The 27,402-nt window shown below is 46.0% G+C and overlaps 1 protein-coding gene across 7 annotated transcripts in view; it reads right to left on the minus strand.

Moving 5' to 3' along the window:
- Positions 1-27,402, minus strand: part of CELF6 (CUGBP Elav-like family member 6) — an 84,064-nt gene that overhangs the window by 20,186 nt on the left and 36,476 nt on the right. For 3 of the 7 annotated variants that reach the window (XM_012451265.2, XM_012451269.2, XM_012451267.3), the window contains 3 exons: positions 14,837-14,871; positions 13,801-13,906; positions 10,018-10,100 (listed from right to left, as the gene is read on the minus strand). In XM_012451265.2, the coding sequence (XP_012306688.2) occupies positions 10,018-10,100; positions 13,801-13,906; positions 14,837-14,871 (224 nt within the window). Of the gene's footprint in view, positions 1-10,017; positions 10,101-13,800; positions 14,063-14,836; positions 14,872-27,402 lie in introns of those variants that run through there. The other 4 variants (XM_012451277.3, XM_012451276.3, XM_012451275.3 and 1 more) reach the window with 2 other exon arrangements.

Consider the following 27,402-nt stretch of genomic DNA (forward strand, 5'->3'; position numbering starts at 1 on the left):
GCATTCTCTTCTGAGCTTCACAGCCATGTTACCAGCTGCCTGCTGGACATGCCCACTAGAAAGTCCCACTGGTGCCTTCACGCAACACACCCAAACCGGAGCTCATATTTTTTGCCCCAACCTGATCCTCCCAGTCACCCATGCTATAAGCCTGGAAAGCAGCTTGACTTCTCCTTCCATCCCTTCCCCGCCCGCCACCAACTTCACCTTTTAATTCAGGGGTTCCTGATGAAGTGTAGATAAAAATCACCCAGGAACCAGATGAGGCTCTTAAGTTGGGGGATTGTATAATTTGAAAACGCTCCTAGGTGATTTCAACATATCCTCCCCACATTCCCATCCCCCAACCACCCTGAGTGAATTCATGATTGAATCCCCATCTCACCTTCCTCTCATGGGTGTTGTGGGGATCACATGAGGTAATTGGGACGCAAAAGGTCTTTGTAAACTGCCAAGAGCTGGGTGCGTGGGGTGTGAGGAATTATTGTTGGGGGGCAGGCAGCTGAATGCTGGGAGGAAAAAACAGCGGCCTTCCCGTTCATGGAGGAAGGGGTACTGATGCCCATCTGGCCTGAGAAGGTGATGATCTGACCCCCTCCCCTCAGGAAATGCTCTGCTTCTGCACCAATCAGGGGCCACTCCATCCCTTACCAATATGCTCGTTGCCGAGACAACAGGCAGCTTCCTGTTGCCATAGCCACAAGTGCTACCCAGTAACCATGGTAACGCCCTGGCAGTCACAGTTGAGCAATTTCCTTTGGATCAAATTTGGGGGTGGGAGGGGTAGGGAGGGCTTACTGGTAAAAAAAAAAAAAACGGAAAGGAAAACAGGCCAAGCCTGAACCAGTGCCACTCCCTCCCACCCAGGGCTCTGACACACCCACCCACTGGTGGTGGAGCACCTGCAGTGTACCAGGCTGTGTGTAGGGGCCGAGACACCGACAGTACTCGGGTTGCAGTCTAGAGGGGATGACAGATCAATCCAAGCAAATCAGGGTGAGCTTGACAGGTCTGGACTGGCCTGGACCAGGGACCAGGAGGACAGGACCCGTCCCTGGGCATGGCCACCTGTGATTGTGGAGGAGAGACCAAGAGACAGAGCAATGGAGAGCAGAGACGCAGGGAGAGATGAAGAAACACTAGCAGACAGAAATGATGTGAGAGAGAAAGAGACAATCCCAGAAAGGGGCAAGGAAAGAGAGTTATTGGTGGAGATGGGAAGGAAATGAGGAGATGAAGGGTCAGGAAGTGGGTAGAGGAGAGGCAGGGAGGAGCCTGGGAGGGAAGAAGGTGAGAGGAGTAGAAGCCTGGGGTGGGGGGCAGTGAGGGTGAGCAAGACCATCATTATTTTATTGGTTCTTAAATAGATCCTGAGAATTTCTCTCTGGAGCCTAGAGTGACAAGCACACGTGACAGCAGCGGTTTCCATGGCAGCTGCCTCCCTGGCTGGGTTTCCTGGGAGATGATGCTCTGGGGGACGTCCCCTTCTCTCCTCCCTTCACCCACTTCACCACCCTTCAACGGAGAGTGGGCATCGGGTGGTACACACACATCCCCCCTTGGACCTGACCTAGGCCTTCCACTGCTCAGGCATGCTGCCAGCATTTCTGAACTCTGCGATGAGCCCCCAGCGACCCTTCATGGGAGACAGTGATGGTCTGGATGGGGATCCTCTCTTCATAGGCTCACAGAGAGGAAGAGAATGCCACCATTTCCCGAGAGCCCACTATGTGCCAGGCCCTTCTTGGGACACTTAACATACATATCTTTAAATCCTTCCAACCTCTCTGCAAGGGAATACCAGTATTCCCATATCATAGACAGGAAAGCTGAGGCTGAAAGAGGTGAAATCACTTGTCTAAGATCATATGGTGGGTAAGTGGTTGAGCTGGGATTTTTCCCCAGGTCTGTCTGAGGCTGAAGTCCATGTTTTTTGCATTGGAGTGCTGCTCAACTCCATTCTTAAGGTATGAACACAAATAGTGAGGCACAGAGGGACCAGGGCCTTGGGGGAGTGCAAGATCAAGAGCTGTGGAAGAGGCAGACTCCAGCTGGAGAGGATGACTCAGGGAAAGCTGCATAGAAGAGGCAATGTTTGACCTGAGCTTTGCAGGACTGGGGTCACTGGCCATGTAGAGATAATAGAAGAGGTAGGGGTGGGTGGCTGAGCACGCTGAATGGCTGGGGTACGGACAGGGAGCTGCAAGTCTAAAGGAGCAAAGTTTCTGGTGAGCACCTGGCATGGGAGTAGCCAGGGTACAGCAAATTGCTTCCCAGCAGGTAGATGTGGATTTCAATCCTGGCTCTATCACTGACAACTTCTCTAAAGTCTCTGAGCCTCAACATCCACATTAGTAAAGGGAGAATCACGATCTTACCTTGCAGTGTTGTGAGGAAAATGACAGTTGCTAGATCTTAGTAGGTACCCCAGATATAACAAGTTTTTTGGGGGAGGTTGTTAATGGAAAGATATGAAACTGAGAGGTAGGCAAAGGCCAGATTAGAGAAGGCTATGAAAACTGTATCAAGGAATTTTGACTTTGAATTCGTTATATTTCAAAAGCGATGAAGATCCAGGAAAGGGAAATATTTTTTTAAATTTTATTCTTATTTTTATTTTTTTGAGACTGAGTCTTGCTCTATCGCCCAGGCTGGAGTGCAATCGTGCAATCTCGGCTCACGGCAAGCTCTGCCTCCCGGATTCAAGCGATTCTCCTGCCTCAGCCTCCCAGTAGCTGGGATTACAGGCACCCACCCACCACAGCCTGCTAATTTTTGTATTTTTAGTAGAGATGGGGTTTCACATGTTGGCCAGGCTGGTCTTGACCTCCTGACCTGTGGTCTCACTCTGCTGCCCAGGCTGGAGTGCAGTGGCCCCATCATAGCTCACTGCAGACTCCAAATCTTGGGCTAAGCAATAATTCTGCTTCAGCCTCCCGAGTAGCTAGAAATACGTGCCACCACGCCCAGCTAATTTTTAAATTTTTTGTGGAGACTGGGTCTCACTATGTTGCCCAGGCTGGTCTCAAACTCCTGAGCTCAAGCGATCCTTGGGCCTCGTCCTTTTAAGCTGCTGGGATTACAGGTGTGAGCTATGCCCAGTCAGGAAAGGATTTTAAGTAGGGGAATCATCTAGTCAGTTTTGTCTTGTGAAGGATCCCATAAGCTGTTACTTTGTGGAGAAATAATTGGAAAAGGAGTGATTACAGGAAAGAAGATCAGTGGCACAGGTAAGAGGTGAGTGTGACCTGGATAGAAGGAAATGAACAGATTTAACAGAAGGCGTAGGAAGAATTAACTGGACTATAGTTCTATTGGATGTGTGGACCTGGGAAGAAGAGGGCATGTTGGCTGACTCTCAGGTTCATAGCTTAGGAGTTGGGGAAGGTGGGAGTTTGGGAGTTTGGAGGTACAAGGAACCTAAGAGGATAAGGACAGAGTTAGGGAGAACAGGGCTCTGAGCCTTCAGGCCCCACAGAGCAGTGGCGATGGAGGACACCTGGGATTTAGGTATGTTATACGTGGCTGGAGGAGAAAGAGAGCTGCCCCAGTGAGCTTCCTGGGCAACTTATCATGCCTTGTTCCTGCCATAGCCAGAGAAGGGACATGGCAGTGGGATGAGGTAATCAGGAGTCCCATTTGAGGAAAAGAGGACATTTCCTCCTGGGCCAAAAACTTGTCCTGGGACTTCAGGTGAGCACTTGCCCTGGCTGAGCACCTGTTCCTTAAGAATTTCCCAGGTGGTGTCCAGGCCTATGTTTGCTTCAGGGCCTGGCCCTGTGGGGTAAATCAAGGCATAGAATGTCAGAGAGAAAAACATATACCAGGCAATGGAGGGGGGAAGGTCAGAAGCAGCACAGACACGCACAGGGCCCTGGACCTTCTGCCCCAGTGAGCAGAAGGGAGAACAAGACCCTATGTAACTCTCTGGCCTGACTTGTCTAAAATTCCTCCCTTTGGGCTCAGCGTCGCCCTCTTCAGACTCTTCTGTCCTGATGCCAACTATTCTTTTCACTCAGCACTCACACCCTCAGTACTCCCCATTCCATGGGAAGAGAGCTCATCAGAACCTTCTCGAGGAAGGGAGGCGCGAGGAAGAATGGGACAGAAAAGAAGCAAACTTCAGTTTTAGTACTTTGTTTTACCTCGCCCCCCTCCTCTAATTCAATCCACTGTCAAGTCCATTGGTTCTAGAATCTATGAGGATACCCTAAATAGCTCTTAAGTCTAACTTCTCTCCTTTCCTGGCCTCTCTCCAGCTCCAGGCCAGCATCACCATTCATCTGCACTCAAACTGTATTAAAGGGTCTTCCACTGCTGTTTCCTTTCCAACCGAGTCTTCACACCATAGCCAAAGTAATTTTTTTTTTTTTGAGACAGGATCCAGCTCTGTCACCCAGGCTGTAGTGCAGTTAGCTCACTACAGCCTCAACCTCCAGGGCTCAAGCAATCCTCCCACCTCAGCCTCCCAAGTAGCTGGGATTACAGGTGCACACCACCACATCTGGCTAATTAAAAATTTTTTTTTGTAGAGACAGGGTCGGTCTCACTATGTTGCCTAGGTTGGTCTCAAACATCCTCCAGCCTCAGCCTCCCAATGCGCTGGGATTACAGGCATGAGCCACCATGCCTGGCCCAGAGCAATCTTTTGAAAATAGTCTCTTACTCTTCTCTATCCACCTCAATTCCCCCATTGCAAGCATCCTGTTAAAGCCCAAGATTCTGAGACTGGCTGTCAAAAGCTGTGAGTCTTGCCTTCCATGCTGCCCAACATGCAGGATTCTCTCTTTTCGTGTGGAGCCTTAGCCATCTTCCCTAGACACCTTCCCTGCCAGTGTTCACATTGTCTCCAGAATTTCTTGTCTTTTAGGTTTCTAGATCCTCAGATATGATAAAATATGACCATGATTCAGTTTAGACAATATCTCCTCTGCAAAGCATCTATTCCCTCCCTACTTCTTTTTATTCTTTTATTTTTTCCTTAATTTTCTTATTTTTATTTTTGTATTTTTAGTAGAGACAGGCTTTCACCATGTTGGCCAGGCTGGTCTCAAACTCCTGACCTTAAGTGATCTGCCCACCTCAGCCTCTCAAAGTGCTGAGATTACAGGTGTGAGCCCCTGCGCCCAGCCTTTTCCTTTATGGTTTGACTCTGGGACTCCCTCCCCAATTCTGGTCTCTCCTTTACATGCCCAGATGTAAGCCTGAGTGAAACACAACGAGGCTCATTTTTGGGAAGCATCTTGAGGGCAAAGACTCAGGCTAATTCACGAAGTGGTTGCTAGCACATACAGTGTCTTTGTGTAAATTATAAAAAGGTGCTCCTCAACCTTGGGGCTGAATGAGAAAAAATGTGCCCTTTCCTCTGGGCTGACAAAGCCCTGAAATAATGTGCATGACTTGGTCAATAAAGCATAGCTGGATGTTTGCCCCCATCTGCCCTCTCCATCTAAGCTGTTTGATGCAGGGCACAACTTGTAAAAGCAAATGTACCCCCCTACTCAGTAACATCTGCCTCCTTCACAGTGTTTGAAGGGATGGCTTCCCAAAGGAAGGGAAGTCAGGAACAGGGAGATAAACAAATAGGGAGGCACCATCTGCATCCCAGAAGTGGGACTAAGCCTAGGCCTCACCCTCTTCAGGTGGATTCTGAAGCATAAAGTGAGGCTAAAAGGAGGAATTCTGGCTTCATCGAGAAGAGGCTGCAGGAGGTGGGAGCCAGGTGGGACAGATCAACTGAGGTTTGAAGGAGTTCTTGAGTAGGGAGGCAAGCTTTCAAAGGGGACAGAAATGGGCAGGGGACAAATGGAGAGGAGCCAAGAGAAGGTCTCAGTCCATCAGATCCCATGAAATTCTTGGCGGGACGTGGTGGCTCATGCCTGTAATCCTAGCAATTTGAGAGGCCGAGGCAGGCAGGTCACTTGAGGTCTGGAGTTCAAAACCAGCCTGGTCAACATGGTGAAACTCTGTCTCTACTAAAAATACAAAATAATTAGCCAGGTGTGATAGTGGGCACCTGTAATCCCAGCTACTCAGGAGGCTGAGGCAGGAGAATCACTTAAACCCAGGAGGTGGAGGTGGCAGTGAGCTGAGATGTCACCATTGTACTCCAATCTGGGTGACAGAGTCAGACTCTATATAAAAAAAAAAATGAAATTCCCCCTGGGGTTTCAGACTTTTCCCTCTAGGGGCTGACCCAGCCTTTTCTGGTCTCATGGTGACAGTCCTGCCTGACTCCAGCAGGAATTCAGATTGAAGTCTTGTCCCTGCTTCTCCAGCAGGTGGCAGCTGTGCTCAGGACCCAGTGGCAGCAGAGAGCTGGGCACTCCTCCCTCCATGCTGGTGGGCCTGAGGCCAGGTGACTAAAGTTACTGCTGTCCCTGGCAGGCCTAGAGGAAAGATTGATGGCACAGGCATTGTTGGGGCTGGCCAACACAGCCATTGATTTTCATTTAGGAGAATAATTAAATATTAATTTTCACTTTGTTAAGCTGGAGAGGGTGAATAAAGCCAATCTTGACAGTATCAGAGGAAGCTGGGCCATGTTCGAGGCCTGCAGGTGGAGTAGCAAGAGGGGGAAGATGTCCCCAGTCACCATTCTCTCCAGAACCTACGACCCCTGTCTGCCACCTGGTTGGCTCAGGTGACAGTACAGTGGTTAAGTGAATGAGTTATAGGGCCAGATTAACTGGGCCCAAAGTCCAGATCTTCCCATTATTAGCTATATGACCTTGGGCAAGTCACTTGATTCTTATGACTTAGTTTCCTCATCTGTAAAATGGGAATGCCAATAACAATACCTTATTTAGGCCGGGCACGGTGGCTCACGCCTGTAATCCCAATAATTTGGGAAGTGACAGTGGGTGGATCACTTTAGACCAGAAGTTCGAGACCAGCCTGGCCAACGTGGTGAAACTCCATTTCTACTAAAATTATAAATATTAGCCTGGTGTGGTGGCGCACACCTATAATCCCAGCTACTTGGGAGGCTGAGGCTGGAGAATTACTTGAACCCTGGAGGTGGAGATTGTGGTAGCCGAAGCCACGGCACTGGATTCCAGCCTGGGCAACATCATGAGACTCTGTCTAAAAAACAAAACAAAAAACAACAACAACAAAAATCCCTTCTTTATAGAGGGTTAAATGACTTATACCATGTAAAGTGGTAGAAAGACTGGAATCAATAAATGCTCATTACTATTGCTTTTCTTCCCCAGAAATTCTCCCAGTACTCTAAGGACTTCATAGCCCTCATCTCAGGTACCCTTGGCCTCATGGAGCTCCCCAGGTACCCTTTACTTGGCAGAGCCCTGTGTCTTGTGGAGGAGAGATTTTTTTTCCTCCCAAAGTTTATCTTAATTTTTTTTTTTTTGGTGCCTCCTATTTCCTGTCAGGGTAAAGCCTGGCATTCAAAGTTTCCTCTTCAACTGCTACCCTCTGCAGATCTTCCCTCCAGCTTCCCTCCCTGCTCACATGGGCCTCCCCCACAGTCCCAGCTGCATTTCACACCCACCTGTTCCTTCTGTCTCTGCACCTTTACCATGCTGTTTCACACATGGAATGGTACAGCTTGTCTCATTGACTCTTGGTTCTAGCAGCAGAAGTCATTTGCTCCCATGGTTAGATGAATGATGAGTTCTACTCCTACTCCTACTAATGCTGCTGTTACTATTACTATTACTATCACTACTACTACCAACTAACTCCTATTGAGTGCTTATTTTCTGCCAAGAACAGGATTGAGTACTTTAGCTCACTTAATGACTTAGTTCATTTAATCACAACAACCCCCTGGGTTTAACTTTAAAGATGAGGAAACTTAGGCTTAACAGTAAAGACTTGCCCAAAGTCACAGAGCTAGTGAGTGGTGGGGACTGGATCCACATCCAGGTCTCTCTGACTCCGGAACTTGCAGACAGAGGCTCAGTGATGGTGACAAATTGGTGTTACTTGGCACTGAGTCCCCAGAAGTGAGGCTCAAGGTGCTTCAGTTACTGTGATTGGTTCTAGGAGCTGTCACCCCATTAACAACTTGATTAGCTCTTGGCGAAGCTTGCTTCATTGCTTGGCAGCTCTAATTCAGAGACTTGACTTCTTTGTACTGAGCTGAAATCAGTGTCTGTTTCTTACTGTATTCACTGATCCGAATCCAGCCTTCTGGGGCCGCTGATAGAAAACCAAACGCCTCTTCTAGAATCTGAAGGTAGTCACCCCAACCCCAACAGTAGTACTTATTGAAATCTTACTCTGTGCCAGGCACTTGCTAAGACTCAAGTAATCCTCACCACAGCCAAGTGAGCTAGGTGTTAGAGTAACCCACTCCTCATAGCTAAAGAAACGGAAGCTCAGGAGTCCAAGTAACCTACCTAGAGACACAGAACCGATAAATGGCAGAGCTGAGATTCAAATCCAGGTCTGTGAGACACAAAAATCAGTTGTTTTTTTTTTTTTAACTGAGTCTCACTCTGTTGCCCAGGCTGGAGTGCAGTAGCATGATCTAGGCTCACTGCAACCTCCGCGTCCCAAGTTCAAATTATTCTCCTGCCTCAGCCTCCAAAGTAGCTGGGATTACAGGTGCATGGCACCATGCCTGGCTAATTTTCTTTTTTTTCTTTTTTTTCTTTTTTTTGAGACACAGTTTCGCTCTTGTTACCCAGGCTGGAGTGCAATGGTGAGATCTTGGCTCACTGCAACCTCTGCCTCCTGGGTTCAGGCAATTCTCCTGCCTCAGCCTCCTGAGTAGCTGGGATTACAGGTATGCGCCACCATGCCCAGCTAAATTTTTTTGTATTAGTAGAGACGGGGTTTCACCGTGTTGACCAGGATGGTCTCGATCTCTTGACCTCGTGATCCACCCGCCTCGGCCTCGCAAAGTGCTGGGATTACAGGCTTGAGCCACCGTGCCCAGCCGCCCGGCTAATTTTCTATTTTTAGTAGAGATGGGGTTTGGCCATGTTGGCCAGGCTGGTCTCAAACTCCTGACCTCGGGTGATCTGCCTGCCTCGGCTTCCCAAAGTGCTAGGATTACAGGCGTGGGCCACCACACTCAGCCTGAAAACCCAGTATTCTTAATTATTAGCTTATGATGCCTCCTTATGAAAGTCCCACTAAGCCCTATCTTCTCCAGTTAAATAGTCCTAATTCTTCCAAACTATTACTCCAAATATACTTTATATCTTTACTTGATCATAGTCTCTTTCTTGTAGGCAAACGACCCCTTAAATCTGAGGCCTAGAACTGGACATAGCCCCAAGTTTGGCCTGTGAATGGCATTTAAATAGTGCTCTATTTTAGACATGCCACTCCTCGGACAAGAGAAAACAAGGCTGTATAGTATGACTTGCTCCTGGAAAACCCATGCTAATTACTAACAATCACCCTTTCATCCTACCACATGGTCAGTAGGTCCCACTTTGCCTTTTGTTGAGTGATTATCCATTAGCCAAGACCAGACCAGGTATCATTGGTGCCTACAAGCCTAGCTGCCTGTAGAATCAGGTCTCCCCTAACTTTAGTCAAGTGTTTGCCCTGTGGAGGGAAGACAATCTTAGTGAATCAAGGCACCAAAAAAAAAAAAAAAAAAAAAAAATCATTACAGGAAGAGGACTAGAGAGAAGTGCCAGCAAGGACCTTAGGACTAGAGAAAATGGGATACCAGCCCAGCAGAGCCTCTACCCCATGGATCTACATTCTTGCTCACACCAGTGACAAGTGACACCCAAAGCCATAATTTTTTAGCCAAGGAGAATAAATTCTAGCTTAGCCCACAACACTGATGCCTCTCCTAAAAGATGGATGGAACGCCTAGCTCAAGGATCTTGAGCCCTTTTTTTGAGCCAGAAGATTGGGTGTAACAAAGAACTTGTTGCTCTTCAGGGTATAGGAAGCCCTCTCCTAAAAGATGATTCTGCTTCTAGTTCTTGGTCCCAACCCAGCCCCCACATGCTGCTTTGGCATGCACATAGGGCACTGTCCCCAGCCTGAGGTGGTTCCCACCCCCCAACCCGGAGGACTTACCCCTGGCAGGGTCTTCTGCTCGTGCAGTGCACTCTGGGCCTTGAGAGCAGAGTCCCGGGCGCAGTAGGTGAGGAAGGCACAGCCTGAGGAGGAAGAGGCTGGCTCAGGGGGTTTCCTGAAACCCCCATCTATTCTTCTTCGAAAGACCCCACTAAGTTGACAAATGTAAGGCCACTCTCCTTTAAACAAGGACGCTGCTTTCTGAGAAGCCCACCCTGCCTCCCACCTCTGGAGGGAGGGGCTTCATGTGCCTGGGGACCTGTGTCCCAGGCTCTGGCTCCCTTTCATTTGCTCCTGGCTTCCTGCCCAGGAACATATGTACCCATACCGAGTCACATGTGCATGCAATCCCACATCTCCCCTCCCCACTCCAGCCACAGTCCTGTTGGGGTTAAACCTCTCTAAGCAGCTTTGTCATCTTTAACCCAGACTTCCCCTGCCTTTTGGATTCAGACTCATGGGGTCTCCCAGGGTCAGCCTCAATTCCTTCCCAACTCAGTTTCAGATGGGAAGAGGCAAAATAGTAAAAGAAGGGTTGGGGCCAACCGCAGGACCCCACAGCTTCTTTCCATATCTCCTTCCCCGAAGTTTGAAGCTGGGGAATGGACTGATTTGAGATTTAGAAGATGGGACTGTTTAACGGCTTCCCATAGGTAGGAGCTTCCAGGGACCCCCAATCCTGTTCAAGGATCTTGATCTGTCAACTTTCTTAGAGCTTTGAAGTAGGGCCTCTTAAAGAGTTATTGTGCCCCAAAATCTGGCTCCCCTAAAAGGGCCAGCAGATAAGGGGCAGCAAAGAGGTCTAGGTTGAGCCAAAGGGTCAAGTCTAGCCCCCTTTTTGTTCAGCCTCAGGACCTGTAGCCTGCTAGAAAGCACTGAAGCAGCTATCTCCTCCTTTCCAACAGCCACTGAGCATTCATTCATTCAGAAAATATTTATTGAACACACTTACTTATTATGGTGGGGCATTTTGATGAGCTTGGGGATAGAGCGGCAACAAGACAGACACATTCCCTGCCCTCATGGGGATTAGACAAATCATGAGGGGTCCCTAAATGAGTCCAAAGGGTTGAATAATGTCTCAAAGAAGGCACTGAGTCCTTGAGAACAAGAACACTGACTCCTTAACAATCAGGTGATGAAAAGGACAGTGATTATTTCAGACAGAGGGAAAAGCATATATGAAGACTGAATCAAGAATTTGGTGTGTTGACGGAATTGATAGAAGGCTAGTGTGGCTGAAGCTGTTGCATGGGGGCAGAGTGGCTAGTGAGGTATGCAGGAATCAAGTCATATATATCCTTGTGGGCCTCAGTCGGATTTTTAACTTTTTCCTAAGAGCAACGGAGAGCCACTTTAAAGGGTTTTAAGCAGATTTGTGACATGATAAGATCTGTGTTTTCAAAGGGAGCCTTCTGAGTGCAGGAGGGAGAAGGACTGAAGGAGGAGAAAGTGGATATGGTGAGCCATTAGGAACTTGGGGCAGATTGCCGCTTAGACCTCAGCAGATTAGAAAGGCAAATGGGAGCATTTTTTTTCTGGCTTCTTCACTGCCCCCGCAAGATGGGTTTATTGTCGGCCACTGATTGAGTTAAAGAGAACTTAGATAACTCCTGAGGAAAACTCTTATCATATCAAAAGGGAAACTGAAGCCCAGAGAGGTCAGTGGCAGGGAAGGATTTGGAATGTCTTAACTCCCAAGCTGGGGTTGTTTTCAAAGCACTGTGGCTGCCTGCCTCCGTACTCAGCCATCAAAAGGAGAATGAGTCACTCTATCTTTTAGACGTCACTGCTGCTGGGGAGAGGATGAGGAAGATGTTGACTTGGAGACCCTCCACAATCATCTTGTAAGGCAACACTTGCCTTGGAGAGTTTTGGGTTGATTTGGAAATAAATCACCAAACACTTGATTCCACTTACATCCCTGCTATGTCTTTTGCCACCAAGCCATATCACCTGATGTCAAAACCAGGCAGGGTTTCCTGTCTGAAAGGCCCTGGGGCCCAGTTGCTGCCTAAAGAAGCCCCATGTGGACTAGCCACGATAGAAGGTGGAAGAATGAAGGGAAGAAAAGACAGAGAAGCATGGTTTAAAAGACAGATGAATGCAAATAACAGGAAGAATGAGAGCTAAATGAGGAGAGAGAGGATGAGGAAACAGTTCAGAGACTCTGATAGTGAGAAGAGTGAGATTTAAGGATATTCTATATACTTCCCTTATTGTACAGATGCCCTATAAAGATTAGCTTTGTACTTACATACTGAAATCAATGTCTAAAAATAAGAAAATGAGTTGCTATGGAGGGATGGACAGACAGGCAGGTAGTAGGAGTGCATTAGGCGGAATCTAGATGGTGTGGTATTGTCCTTTCACAAACGCATTAACACAACCCCACCCCAAAGGGTGGAAGCTGTACTCTAGCCAGATGGTCCTAGCCCTTCTATTGGCATTTTCTTAAAGAGCCTTCATTAGTGTGCCAAGGAACCCCACAAGGCCTCCCATTTGAAGAGGTGGCAGTCTGATTCCAGCTCTCGGTCCTTAGCAATGTACCTTTAGCTGTTACCCAAGGCCCACCACTCCTCTCTTAGGAAGATCATGGAGGATAGTTGGTGACTCTTCCCCAACAAAAACCTGAAAGCACAGCATGGTGGTGGTGGTTGGGGAGGAGAAAAGAGTGTTTCTTCTCAAATCATCTCCCCTTCTCCTGCCCATGTATGACATGTGATTCTGGCTCTCTTACTCCAGCCCTGCCTGGATAGACTTTTCTGCGTGTAAACAAGCCTCCTCCCTCTCTACAGGAAGAAAGGGGTGTGGCCGAGGTGGTGCCTGTGTCTCTCTAGCAAGGGCAGGGAGAAGATCTCTTTCTGTCTCTTCAGCCTGACCCATCCTGAGAATGGGTCTGGACTGGAACCAGCCTGTGAAGGAGGGAAAGAAGGAGGCCATAAAGAGGATTGGGGAGGAGTAAAGAAGAGGCACAGGAGTGGGGGGATTAGAGAAGGAAAGAAGTGTGGCTTCAGCTGAGGGAAATCCAAGAGGAAGGGGGCACAGGGTGGCAGGAATTCCCAGCTGAGGTCAGGGTTCTGAACTGAAATCAGAAGAGGTAGAGAGCACTGAGATTCTGGCAAAGGGCAGGAGAGATTGGGGCTGTTGTTGAACATGAGGTGGGTATTTGAACTGAAAGCCTCCTGAGAGCTGAAATGGATTTTGTGAGTTAGACAGGTATGAGTTCTGAAGAAGGGAAGAGTTTGGGTCTGCAGTGTTTTAAGTTGGCAGTGTAAGAGTCAAAAGAAGGCTCTTGGCGGGGAGGTGGCTGGACTTGGAGGCCAGAAGGAGGGGTGGAAGTCCAAGATATGCGTGTGGGTGGTTAGGCCTGAGTAGGGCTACCAGATGGAGGGTTCAGGAATGTTTGGGTTCAGGGTTTGGAAATTGAGGGTATTCAAGATCTAGAAGGTGGGATAAGTTTTCAAATTCCAGAATTTTGGGTCTGTTGGCAGAGGTGGCGGAGAGGTCCAACTAAAAGGCAGGGACTGCTGGGATGTGAGAGGTGGAGGGCAGGGATTTGGAGGTTAGAGTGCAGAACATGTTAAGTGACCACAGTGATAATCAGAGGGAGGATGTCAGAGAGAAAATTCTGTGATCTGGGAAGGGGGCTGGGCTGAGGTGGGGCTGATATTGGACTGGTGTTGGACTGGCTCTCGGCAAGGCTAGGGCTGGGGCTGGGCTGGGGCCGGGCCACACTCTAATCGGATTGGGGCTGGGCTGGGCTGGGCTGACCCCGCGCACCTTTGTGGAGGCCGGTGAGCCGGTCCTTCAGCACCGTCAGTTCGTAGATGCGGCCGAACTCCTCGAACAGCGGCTTGAGGTCCTGCTCGTCCAAGCCCCGCGGGATCTGCCCCACGAAGAGCTTGATGGCGTCGTGGTCCTTCATGGGCACGGCGGGACCGGGGTTTAGCCCGCTCATGCCGACGCCGCTGTCCGCGGTGCTGAAACCCAGGCGCGGGCCGGGGCCGGCTGGCTGCGCTGACCCTCCGGGCGCCGCGGCCATGTCCCCGCCCTGTCCGCCCTCCCGCCGGTCCCACCGGTCCCGCCTGTCCCGCCGTCCCCTCCCTGGACCAGTGGCGAGGGCCAGGGGGAGGGGGCGGGGCCCGAACGGAGAGGGCGGGGGGCTGCCCAGGGGGCGGGGTCCGGGTGGAGGGGCGTAGAGGGGGTGGGGCGGGCCGTAAAGGGGCGGGGCCGGGGCGGGGCGGGCCCGGGCCGAGGTGGCAGGACGCTGGGGTCTGGCTTGAGGTCCCCGTGCACCGCTCTCTGGGCTCCCGCCCGAGCTCTCCCGGAGCCGAGCCCCGAGCCCCAGCCCCCGTGCTTGGTGACGTCAGGCAGCAGGCCGCTGAGTCTACGCAAATGATTTGCATAATGAGGAAGCAGCGGCCAATCAGAGTGGGAGTTGACTGGGCTCGCCGGGGGCGGGAGGGGCGGCTGGGCTCACGCGCTCCTGCTCGCCATGGCAACCGGACCCTCGAATGCCCTGTGTGTGTCAAGTGTGTGCGGGCGTGGTCGTGGATCGCGCGTGTGCGCCTTGGGCCGCGTGAGGGGAATCAGCTTCGTCATGAGTGATGGTGTCTGCGGGAGTAGGAACTAATCCCCACCGCACAAACAGGCACACTCAGGCACACACACCTCCAAACGTTGGAGCGTTTCCTGCGGGGGTGGATGGGGATTCCTCTTCTCCATTCCCACTATTAAGCCAGTCCCTCGGAGCCAGTCCCACCCCGCCCCATCGCACATCTCAGTCTTCGGTGTCTTCAACCAACCACTTTTTTACCTCTGAGCCTCAAACACGTTCGTCTCCCTTGCAGCCTTAAAAAGAAAGAAAGAATAAAACAAACAAAAACCCCTTAAACACTCCTTGAACACGGATTCCTCCTCAGGAGAGTCAGAGAACTTAGCCGTATTTACTCAGAACCCGTTATGCACCAGCTGCCGGGTTCATCCCAGATGTGAGCTCAAGAGTGTTCTCCTCTTTTTCAGGAAAAGGAAGTTGAGGTTCTGAGGGTCGAGGAGGTTAGGGCCAGGCCCACCCCAACATTTGCTAGGTCCAGAGCAAAAGAAGAAATGGAAATCGACATACTATGTGTCTAAATATTTAAAAGATACAAATCAAGTTACAATTTGTAAAATAAAATATGTTCCCCTCTTATTTTCACACAGTTTCAGAATTATGAAAATGAAAGACATATGTACAGCTACGCTTTTTATATGACAAAGTTGTCAAAATATCAGAGCTGATGGAATTTTATTACTCTTGCACACGTTTATTCTCTTGATAGATCAATGATGTTTGGACAAAGTAGTAATACAATGTCTGGACAAAGATACACAATTCATAAATTATATATTTATTCCATAATACATTTTTCATGCCTCTTTCAGTAAAATTGCTAATTATTCTGTTTTAACAAAGATTTCTTCCTTTCTTTCTTTTTTCTGATAGGTTCTCATTCTGTTACCCAGGCTGGAGTGCAGTGGTGCAATCTAAGCTCACTACAGCCTCAACCTCCTGGGTTCAAGTGATCTTCCCACCTGAGCCTCCTGAGTAGCTGGGATGACAGGTGCATGCTATCATGCCTGGCTAATTTTTTTTTTTTTTTTTTTTTTTTTTTTTTTTCAGAGACAGGGCACCATTCTGCCCAGGCTTGTCTAGAACTTCTGAGTTCAAGTTATCTGCCCACCTGGGTACCCTAAAGTGCTGGGATTGCAGGATTGTGCCACTGCACCTGGCCTAATAAAGATTTTTAACATAATTTATGTCCATTGACTATTCTAAGAAACTGCTCAAGAGCAACAGTAGCGACTGGAATCATCAAAAAGTTCTTAAAACAATACTCAATTTGGAAGCAAATCATGATTTTTAAAAATTATTTTTCTGGCTGGGCATGATGGCCCACACCTGTTATCCCAGCACTTTGGGAGGCTGAGGCAGACGGATCACTTGAGGTCAGGAGTTTGAGACCAGCCTGGCCAACATGACAAAACCCTTGTCTAGTTCTCTTTTCAGCTCCGTTAGTTTTTGCCTCACATATTCTGTAGCCCTGTCATTTGGGGAATAAACATTAAAAATTGTGATGCCTTGGTGAACTGATATTTATTATTATGTAATGTAACTGTTCTTGGAAAACATTTTGCATAGAGAGCTACTTTGATATTAACATAGCCATTTATGTTTTATTTTGATTAATCTTTGCAAAATATATCTTTTTCTATACTTTTACTTTCACACTATCTATATAGTTGTATTTAAGTGAGTTTATTTTAGACAGTACATGATTGGGTCATTTTTTTAAAAGTCCACTCTATCAATCTTTGTCTTGGTTGACATATTTTGACCATTTACATTTAATGTAATTATTGGTATATTAGGGCTTAAGTTTGTCACTTAATTTTTTATTTTCTTTTTGTTGCCTCTGTTCTTGATTCCTTTTTTCTTTATCTTTCTTCTTGTTTTTAGAGATGGGGTCTTGCTATGTTTCCCAGGATGGTCTCAAACTCCTAGCTTAAAGCAATCCTCCCACCTAAGTAGCTATGATTACAGGCATGAGCCACTATACCTGATTCATTTCTGTTTTTGTTTTTCTGGTGCTCTTGTGGATAAAGTGTTTCTTATTGTATACGTACATAGCTTATGACAGTCTATTAGTTTTGACATTTTGCCAGTTAGAGTGAAGTGTAGAAACCTTACCTACTATTAAGTCCCTTTATCCTCCCCTATTTATAATTATCTTAAGTACTTCCTCTATATATTCAAGAACGACTTTACACAATGTTATCCAAACACCATTTAGAAAAACTCTAGAAGCAGTAAAGTCTATTGCATTTACTCACATTTTCCTTCTTTCAATTGTTTTTTCTTCCTTTCTGATAGTCCAAGATTCCTTCTTCTATTATTTCCTTTACATTTTAAGAACTTCCTTTCCTTTAGCCATTTTTTTTTTTTGAGACGGAGTCTTGCTCTGTGGCCCAGGCTGGAGTGCAGTGGCATGATCTTGGCTCACTGCAACCTCTGCCACCTGGATTCAAGCGATTCTCCTGCCTCAGCCTCCCGAGTAGCTGGGACTACAGGTGCATACCACCATGCACAGCTATTTTTTTTTTTTTTTATAGTTTTAGTAGAGACTGGGTTTCACCGTGTTAGCCAGGATATCCTCGATCTCCTGACCTCGTGATCCGCCCATCTCGGCCTCCCAAAGTGCTGAGATTACAAGCATGAGCCACCGCGCCTGGCCCCTTTAGCCATTCTTTTAGAGGAGTTATGTTGGTGACAGGTTCCGTTAAGTGTTCCTTCATCTGAGAATGTCTTGATTTCCCCTTCATTTCTGAAGGATACTTTTGCCGGATATTGAATTTTGGTTTGACGGTTCTTTTCTTTCAGTACTTGAAAAATGTGCCACTTCTTTCTGGCCTTTGTAGTATCTAATGAGAAATCCTCTGGTTTTCTCTTATACATAAGAAATTGTCATCTCTTTCTCAATTCTATGTTTGTCTTTAGCTTTTAGAAGTTTGATTATTATGTGTCCTAATGTGGATTTCTTTGGCTTTATCCTGTTTGGGGCTCACTTCATTTCTTTAATCTGTACATTTATGTCTTTTGCTAAATTATAGTTTTCAGCCATTATTTCTTCAATTATTTTTTAAGCCCATCTCCCCTCTCCTCTCTCTCCAAGACAGGAATGTTAGATCTTTTGTTATAATCCTACAGGTCCCTGAGATTCTATCTATTTTCTTTTAAATTTGTTTTCTCTCTGTTGTTAGATGGGGTAAGTTCTATTGCTCTATCTTCAAGTTAACTGATGCTTTCCTCCATGATCTCTATTCTGATATTGAACCCATCCATTGAGTTTCTCATTTTGGTTGTTGTATTTTTCAATTCTAAAATTTCCTTGTGGGCCAGGTGTGGTGGCTCACACCTGTAATCCCAGCACTTTGGGAGGCTGAGGCAGGCAGATCACGTGAGGTCAGGAGTTTGAGACCAGCCTAGCCAACATGGTGAAACCCTATCTCTATTAAAAATATAAAATTAAGCTGGGAGGGGCAGCAGGTGCCTGTAGTTCCAGCTACTTGGGAGACCGAGGCAGGAGAATCGCTTGAACCGGGAGGCGGAGGTTGCAGTGAGCCAAGATCACACCACTGCACTCCAGCCTGGGCAACAGAGCGAGACTCCATCTGAAAAAAAAAATTCCCATATGGTCTTCATTTATATTTTCTATTTTTTTCTGAGACTTTCTATTTTTTCATTTGTTTCAAGTGTGTTTGCAATTGCTTATGATGCATTGCATGATGGCTGCTTAAAATTTCTTGATAGATGATTCTAATATGTGTTATCTCAGCATTGGTCCATATTGATGTTGTCTTCTCATTAAATTTGAGATTTTCTTGATTCCTAGTATAATGAGAGATTTTCAATTGATTCCTGAACATTTTGGGTATTTTATTATGAGACTGTGGATCTTATTTAAATGTTTGTATCTAATTTTAACATGGTTAGCAGGCCTCTTTTCACCCCCAACTAATGAGGAAAGAAGGACACTGCCTTGTTATTGTGAGACGAAGGTTGAAATTAAGATTTCCTACTGATCTCTGCTGAAACCACTTTGAATGAAAGGGAAGGTGGCTTCGTTACTGCTGGGTGGGAGTGGAAACTTCCAACTAGAGATCCCTATGATACCACTCTATCATGGAGGGAGAAGAGTCCCATGTGGCCTCTGCTGAACCCATAAGAGACGTATCTGTTTGGCCGGGTGTGGTGGCTCACGCCTGTAATCCCAGCACTTTGGGAGGCTGAGGCAGGCAGCTCATCTGAGGTCAGGAGTTTAAGACCAGCCTGACCAATATGATGAAACCCCGTCTCTAATAAAAATACAAAAATAAGCCAGGCGTGGTAGCATGTGCCTGTAATCCCAGCTACTCAGGAAGCTGAAACAGGAGAATCACTTGAACCCGGGAGGCAGAGGTTGCAGTGAGCCGAGATTGCACCATTGCACTTTAGCCTGGGCAACAAGAGGGAAACTCCCTCTCAAAAAAAAAAAGAAAAAGAAAAAAAGAAAACCCACAAAAATTAGCCAAGCGTGGTGGTGGGCATCTGTAGTCCCAGCTACTCAGGAGGCTGAGGCAGGAGAATCACCTGAACCCAGGAGGCAGAGGTTGCAGTGAGCTGAGATCACAACACTGCACACCAGCCTGGGTAACAGAGTTAAGACTCATTCTCAAAAAAAAAAAAGTTCCTCCATTTAATCTTCTGTTTGTCTGAAGGTATTGTCCATTGTCATTTTTGCTTGTGTAATTTCTAGAATAGCCTTTATTTCTGAAATAACTTTTCATCTATTCTAATTTGCTCCTGAGTTCTGTAACCTCACTTTTAAACATCTTATTTTTTCCAATCATCACATTTCTGAATTTTTCTAATTCTTATATTGATTTTTCATAGTCCCTTTTATTTTCTTAATGGTTTTCTTTTGTTTTAAGGGTAAATCTTTCTGTTATGCTTTCATTGTCAATAGGGACATTATGGTATTATTCCTTATCTTCTTCTTTTTTATAATGACTAAGTATGGTCTTCAATTGGGTAGTTTTAATTGCTTTTCTTTTTTCTTTTGAGATGGAGTTAATTTTTCTTTTTTCTTTTCTTTTTTCTTTTTTTTTTTTTTTTGAGATGGAGTCACCCAGGCTGGAGTGCCGTGGCATAATCTCAGCTCACTGCAACTTCTGCCTCCCAGGTTCAAGTGATTTTCTTACCTCAGACTCTCAAGTAGCCGGGATTACAGGTACACCCTACTACACCTGGTTAATTTTGTATTTTTAGTAGAGACTGGGTTTCACCATGTTGGCCAGGCTGGTCTTGAACCCCTGACCTCAAGTGATCCACCTGCCTTGGTGTCCCAAAGTGCTGGAATTACAGGCGTGAGCCACCATGCCTGGCCTAATTGCTCATTTTTAAGTGCAGTGAGTTTTTCTGTTTAGAAAAGAGTAATACGAAGAATGGCCTTTCTTTTTTGTCTTTTCTTTTTTGTGTGTATGTGACAGAGTTTCGCTCTGTCACCTGGGCTGGAGTGCAGTGCTGCCATTTTGGCTTACTGCAACCTCCATCTCCCAGTTTCAACGATTCTCCTGCCTCAAACTCCTGAGTAGCTGGAATTACAGGCATCTGCCACCACGCCCAGCTAATTTTTTTTCTCTTGTATGTTTAGTAGATGGGATTTTACCATGTTGGCCAGGCTGGTCTTGAACTCCTGACCTCAAGTGATCTGCCCACCAAAGTGCTAGGACTACAGGCATGAGCCACTACACCAGGCCAAGAATAGTTTTTTTAACTTCAAAGCTTTAGCGTTTTCTTTATCTTTCTTAAAATAAGTGATACAAATATGATCTTTGACTCTGAAGACAGGCATCTTCTACTACCCCACCTACTTCTATCTGGACCTTCTCTCTTTTTTTGCCTTTATTGTCTCTGCTAAGTTCTATTTGGATTCTACTGCCAGCAGTTTCTCCTCTATTTGGGCTTTGTTTTGGAAGGAAGTGTTGATTTGTTAGTCTCAAGATCTTATAAAGTTCAGACCACTCCAATATCTCCAGAACTTTAGAAATTAGAACAGAAATCAATGAAATTGAAAACAGAAAATAAAGGGAAAAAAATCAACAAAACCAAAAGCTGGTTCTTTGAAAAGATCAATAAAAATAATAAATCTCTAGCCAGGCTAATCAAGAAAAAAATAAGGCACAAATTATTATTATTATTATTATTTGAGATGGAGTCTTTCTCTGTTGCCCAGGCTAGAGTGCAGCGGTGTGATCTTGGCTCACTTCAACATCCTGGGTTCAAGTGATTCTCCTGCCTCAGCCTCCCGAGTAGCTGGGATTACAGGTGCCTGCCACCGTGCCTGGCTAATTTTTGTATTTTCAGTAGAGACAGGGTTTTACTATCTTGGCCAGGCTGGTCTCGGAACTCCTGTGATCCACCTGTCTTGGCGTCCCAAAGTACTGGGATTACAGGTGTGAGCCACCATGCCTAGCCAATACGTGAATTATTAATGTCAAAACTTAGAGATGGGGCTCACTGCTGTAATCCCGGTACTTTGGGAGGCTGAGGTAAGTAGACCACTTGAGCCCAGGAGCTCAAGACCAGCCTGGGAAACATGGGGAAATTCTGTCTTTACAAAATACAAAAATTGGCTGGGCTTGGTGGTGCATGCCTGTAGCGCCAGCTACTTAGGAGGCTTCAATGGGAGAATCATCTGGGTCTGGGTGGGTCAAAGCTGCAGTGAGCTGTGATTCTGCCGATGCACTCCAGCCTGGACAGGATGAGCCCCTGTCTCAAAACAAAACAACAACAACAAAAAAATAGAGACAGGCCATCACTATTGATTCCATAAACATCAACAAGATAATAACGGAGGCTTGGTGTAGTGGCTTACTGCTGTAATTCCAGCACTTTGGGAAGCTGAAGCAGACAGATCACTTTAGGTCAGGTGTTTGAGATCAACCTGGCCAACACAGGGAAACCCCCTCTCTACTAAAAATACAAAAATTAGCATGGTTTGGTGGTGTTTGCCTGTAATCCCAGCTACTCAGGAGGCTGAGGCAGGAGAATTGCTTCAACCTGGGAAGCAGAGGTTCCAGTGAGCCGAGATCGTGCCACTGCACTCCAGTCTGGGCAAGAGAGTGAATGACTCCATCTCAAAAAAAAAAAAAAAAAAAAGGATAATATAATAAAGGAATATTATGGCCGGGCGCAGTGGCTCACGCCTGTAATCCCAGCACTTTGGGAGGCCGAGGCTGGCGGATCACGAGGTCAAGAGATCGAGACCATCCCGGCCAACATGGTGAAACCCCGTCTCTACTAAAAAATACAAAAATTAGCTGGGCATGGTGGTGTGCACCTGTAGTCCCAGCTACTCGGGAGGCTGAGGCAGGAGAATTACTTGAACCCAGGAGGCGGAGATTGCAGTGAGCCGAGATTGCGCCACTGCACTCCAGCCTGGTGCCTGGCGACAGAACAAGACTGTGACTCAAAAAAAAAAAAAACAAATAAAAATAAAGGAATATTAAGAACAACTCTATGCCCACAAATTTGTCACCCAGGCTAAAGTGCAGTGGTGCAATCACGGTTCACTGCAGCCTCCACCTCCTAGGCTCAAGCGATCCTCTTGCCTCAGCCTCCTGAGAAGCTAGGGTTATAAGCACATATCACCACACCTGAGTAAATTTTTTAATTCAATTTAATTATTTATTTATTTATTTATTTATTTATTTTTGAGATGGAGTTTCGCTCTTGTTACCCAGGCTGGAGTGCAATGGCGCGATCTCGGCTCACTGCAACCTCCGCCTCCTGGGTTCAGGCAATTCTCCTGCCTCAGCCTCCTGAGTAGCTGGGATTACAGGCACGCACCACTGTGCCCAGCTAATTTTTTGTATTTTTAGTAGAGACGGGGTTTCACCATGTTGACCGGGATGGTCTCGATCTCTTGACCTCGTGATCCACCCGCCTCGGCCTCCCAAAGTGCTGGGATTACAGGCGTGAGCCACCACACCCGGCCTAAATTTTTTTATTTTTTTTGTAGAGACGGGGTCTTGCTATGGAGGCCAGGGTAGCTAATTTTTATTATTTATTTTCTCTCGTTATTTCAAATTTAATTTTCCTTGTCAAGTTTCCAAAGGTGAAAGCTGATTACTGATTTTATATCTTTCTCCCTTTGGAATATATACATTCAATGCTACAGGTTTCTCTCTGAGCATTGCTTTTACTACATCCCACACATTTTGATGTATTTTTTTCATTTTTATTTAGTTTCAAATATTTTCAAAATTTCTTGAGTCTTTTTCTTTCCTTTTTTCTTTTTTGAAGTGGGGTTTCACTCTGTCACCCAGGCTGGAGTGCAGAGGCATGATCATAGCTGTGTTAGTCAGGGTTCTCTAGAGGGACAGGACTGATAGGACAGATGTATATGTTAGAGGGAGTTTATTAAGGAATATCGACTCAGGTGACCACAATGTGAAGTCGTACAATAGGTCATCTGCAAGCTGAGGAGCAAGGAGCCAGTCCGAGTCCCAAAACCTCAAAAGAGGGAAGCTGACCATGCAGCCTTCAGTCTGTGGCCAAAGGCCTTACAGTCCCTGGCAAATCACTGGTGTAATTCCAAGAGTCCAAAACCTTGGAGTCTGATGTTTGAAGGCAGGAAGCATCCAGCACGGGAGAAAGATGAAGACCAGAAAACTCAGCCAGTCTGTCCTTCTGCATTCTTCTGCCTGCTTTATTCCGGCTGCACTGGCAGCTGATTAAATTGTGACCACAGGATTGAGGGTGGGTCTGACTTGTTAATCTCCTTTGGCAATATCCTCACAGACACACTGAGGGACAATACTTCGCATCCTTCAATCCAAACAAGTTGACACTCAATATTAACCATCACAATAGCTCACTGCAGCTTTGGCTGCCTGGGCTCAAGCGATCCTCCCATCTCAGCCTCCCCAGTAGCTGGGACCATAAGTGTGTGCCACACCAAGCTAATTTATTATTATTATTTTTTTAGAGATGGGTATCACTATGTTGCCCAGGATGGTTTTGAGTCTTTTTCTTTGGCCTATGTATTACTCAGAAGTGTACAGGTGAATAAGCTACTCCGGAGGCTGAGGCAGAAGAATCGCTTGAACCTGGGAGTTGGAGGTTGCAGTGAGCTAAGATCGAGCCACTGCACTCCAGCCTGGGCGATGAGTGAGACTTCATCTCAAAAAAAAAAACAAATAAATAAAATAAAGAAAAGAAGTATACTGGTTAATCTTTAAATACGTAGGGATTTCCCAGCATATTTTTGTTATTGAATTCTGTTAATTTTTTTTGTGATTTGGGGGCATACACGCTATGATTTCAAGCTCTTTAAATTTGTTAAGGAGTGTTTTATGTGCCAAAACATAGTCCATCTTGGTGAATGTTCCATGTGAACCAAAATGAATACATAGACCCTGTTGACTCATGTTGCTGTTCAACTATGTCACTACCAATCTTCTTCCTCCTGAATCTGTTAATTCCTAATACAGGGCTGTCGAAGACTCCAACTACAATAGCGGATTTGTTTACTTCTTTTTGCAGTTCTATCAGTTTTTTTTTTCCCCTCATGTATTTTGATACTAGAGCACACACATAAAGGATTATGTCTTCTTGAAGAACTGATCTCATTATCATATGTAATGCCCCTCTCTTTATCCTTTTTTTTTTTCTTTTTGAGACAGGGTCTTGCTCTGTCACCAAGGCTGAAGTGCAGTGTTGCAATCACAGCTCACTTCAGCCTTGAACCCCCAGCCTCAGGTGATCCTCTTACCTCAGCCTTCTGAATAGCTGGGACTACAGGCACATACCACCATGCCTGGCTAACTTTTGTATTTTTTGTAGAGACGACATTTCACCACGTTGCATAGTTTCGTCTCAAGTGATCCTCCTGCCTTGGTCTTCCAAAGTGCAGGGTTTACAGCCATGAGCCACTGCATCTGACCTTCTTTATCTTGATATTTTTCCTTGCTCTGAAGTTGACTCCATCTGAAACTAAAACAGTTTTCTTTTTTCTTACATAGAGATGGGGTCTCACTGTATTGTCCAGGGTAGTCTCAAACCGCTGGCCTGAAGCCATCCTCCTGCCTCAACCTCCCAAAGTGCTGAGCTCACACCTCCAGCCTTTTTTTGGTGTGTTAGCACAATAAATCTTTCTCCATTCCTTTACTTTTAACACATCTGTGTCTATATTTAAAGGTATTTCTTATAGACAACAGATGTTGGGTCTTGTTTTTAAATTGCTATTATTATTATTTGAGTCAGGGTCTCTCTGTCGCCCAGACTGGAGTTCAGTGGCACAATCACAACTCACTGCAGCCTTGACCTCCTGGGCTCAGGTGATCCTCCTGCCTCTGCCTCAGCCTCAGCCTCAGCCTCTGGAGTAGCTGGGACTACATGCACGCGCCACCACACCCGGCTTTTTGTATTTTTTGTAGAGATGGGAGTTTTGCCATGTTGCTCAGGCTGGTCTTGAACTCCTGGGCTTATGCAGTCTGCCCACCTTGGCCTCCCAAAGTGCTAGAATTATAGGCGTGACCCACCGTGACTGGCCCTTTTTAAAAAATTCATGTATTTAGACCATTCCTAAAGTTGCCCTTGCTATTTCTTTTCTTTTTCTTTCATTTTTGTCTTCCCCAGTTTTAACTGATAGTTAAATATAATTCCATTTTCTCTTTTCTCTCAATATAGCAGTTATACTTTTTTTGAGGGGAAGGGACAGGGTCTCACTCTGTCCCCCAGGCTGGAGTACAGTGGCGCAGTCACGGCTCACTGTAGCCTTGACCTCCCAGGCTCAAGCTATTCTCCCGCCTTATCCTCCTAAATAGCTGGGACTACAAGCCTGCACCATCATGCCTGGCTAATTTTTTTTTTTTTTTTTTTGAGACGGAGTTTCACTCTTATTACCCAGGCTGGAGTGCAATGGCGCGATCTCGGCTCACTGCAACCTCCGCCTCCTGGGTTCAGGCAATTCTCCTGCCTCAGCCTCCTGAGTAGCTGGGATTACAGCACGCACCACCGTGCCCAGCTAATTTTTTGTATTTTTAGTAGAGACAGGGTTTCACCATGTTGACCAGGATGGTCTCGATCTCTTGACCTCATGATCCACCCGCCTCGGCCTCCCAAAGTGCTGGGATTACAGGCGTGAGCCACCGCGCCCGGCTTGCCTGGCTAATTTTTTAAAAATTTTTGTAGAGAGGGAGTCTCAATATTTTGCTCTGGTTGCTCTCACACTCTGGATTCAAGTGATCCTCCTGCCTTGGCTTCCCAAAGTGCTGGGATTACAGGTGTGAGCCACTGCACCCAATCCTTCTCTTTAAAATTTTTTTTAGTTGCTGCCCTAAATTTCACCATATACATTTATAAGTAATCCAAGTCCCCTTTTCTTTTTCTTTCTCTCTTTCATTCTTTTCTCTTTCTTTTCCTTTCCCTCTTTCTCTTTTTCTTTCTCCTTCCTTCCTTCTTTCCTTTTCTTTTCTTTCTTAACAGGGTCTTTCTTTGTTACCCAGGCTAAAGTGCAGTGGTGCAATATTAACTCACTGCAGCCTTACTTCCCAGGCTCAAGCAATCCTCTTGCCTCAGCCTCCTGAGTAGCTAGGTTCACTGGACTAATTTTTATTTTCTGTAGAGAATACAGGTCTTGCTATATTGCTCAGTCTGGTCTTGAACTCTTGGCTTCAAGCAATCCCAAGCAATCCTCCCATCTTGTTCTCCAAAAGCACTGAGATTACCAATTTCTCTCTCTCCTTTTTTTTTTGACAATCTTGCTCTGTCACCCAGGCTGAAGTGCAATGGCAAGATCTCAGCTTACTGAAAACCTCTGCCTCCTGGGTTCAAGCAATTCTCCTGCCTCAGCCTCCTGAATAGCTGGGATTACAGGTGTGCGCCACCATGCCCAGCTAATTTTTGTATTTTTAGTAGAGATGGGGTTTCACCATGTTGGCTAGACTGATTTCAAACTCCTGACCTTGTGATCTGCCCACCTCAGCCTCCCAAAGTGCTGGGATTACAGGTGTAAGTCACAGCACCCAGCCTCATTCTTTATAACATTGCTGTCATGTATTTCACTTATTTGTAAGGTAATCACTGAGTATATTGCTGTTATTATTATTTTGAACAAACTGCTATTTGTTAGATCACTTCGGATTAAGACAAATAAAATGTTTTATCCTCATTTACTCCTCAAATGCTCTTCCTTTCTTCGTATAGCCCCAAGTTTTTTCATATAGCCCCTACATCATTTTCTCTCTTTAAAGACCTTCTTTAATTTTCTTGCAAGACAGATCTACTGGTGGTAAATTTTCTCAAGTCTTATCTGAGAAAATCTATTTCTTCTTCACCTCTGATGAATAATTTTGCTAGAAACAGAATTCTAGGCTGGTGAGTTTTTCCCCACTTGTTTTCTTTCTTACATATTCCACTCCACTCTCTTCTTGCTCGCAAGTTTTCTGAAGAGAAGGCCAATGTAATCCTTATCCTTGTTCCCCTATAGGCAGGTGTTATTTTTCCTCTGGCTCCTTTCAAGATTTTCTTTGTCTTTGGTTTTCTGCAGTTTGAATATAATAATGTACAGATGTAGATTACTTGGCATTTATCTTGCTTGGTGCTGAGATTCTTGGATCTGTGGTTTGTTGCCTGTCATTAATGTTGTAAAATTCTTGATTGTTATTACTCCCTTATTATTCTCTTCATGTGCCTGGTTATTTCTGATTATATGATAGGCATTGTGTTTGAAAAATATTTTTAGAAATAATTGGAGGTCTAGGGGTACATTTTCCTTCTACAGAATGGATATACAT

This window comes from Aotus nancymaae, unplaced genomic scaffold (genome assembly GCF_030222135.1).
Source record: "Aotus nancymaae isolate 86718 unplaced genomic scaffold, 86718_ANA_hifiasm-v0.15.2.pri h1tg000003l, whole genome shotgun sequence".
Taxonomy (NCBI): Eukaryota; Metazoa; Chordata; class Mammalia; order Primates; family Aotidae; genus Aotus; species Aotus nancymaae.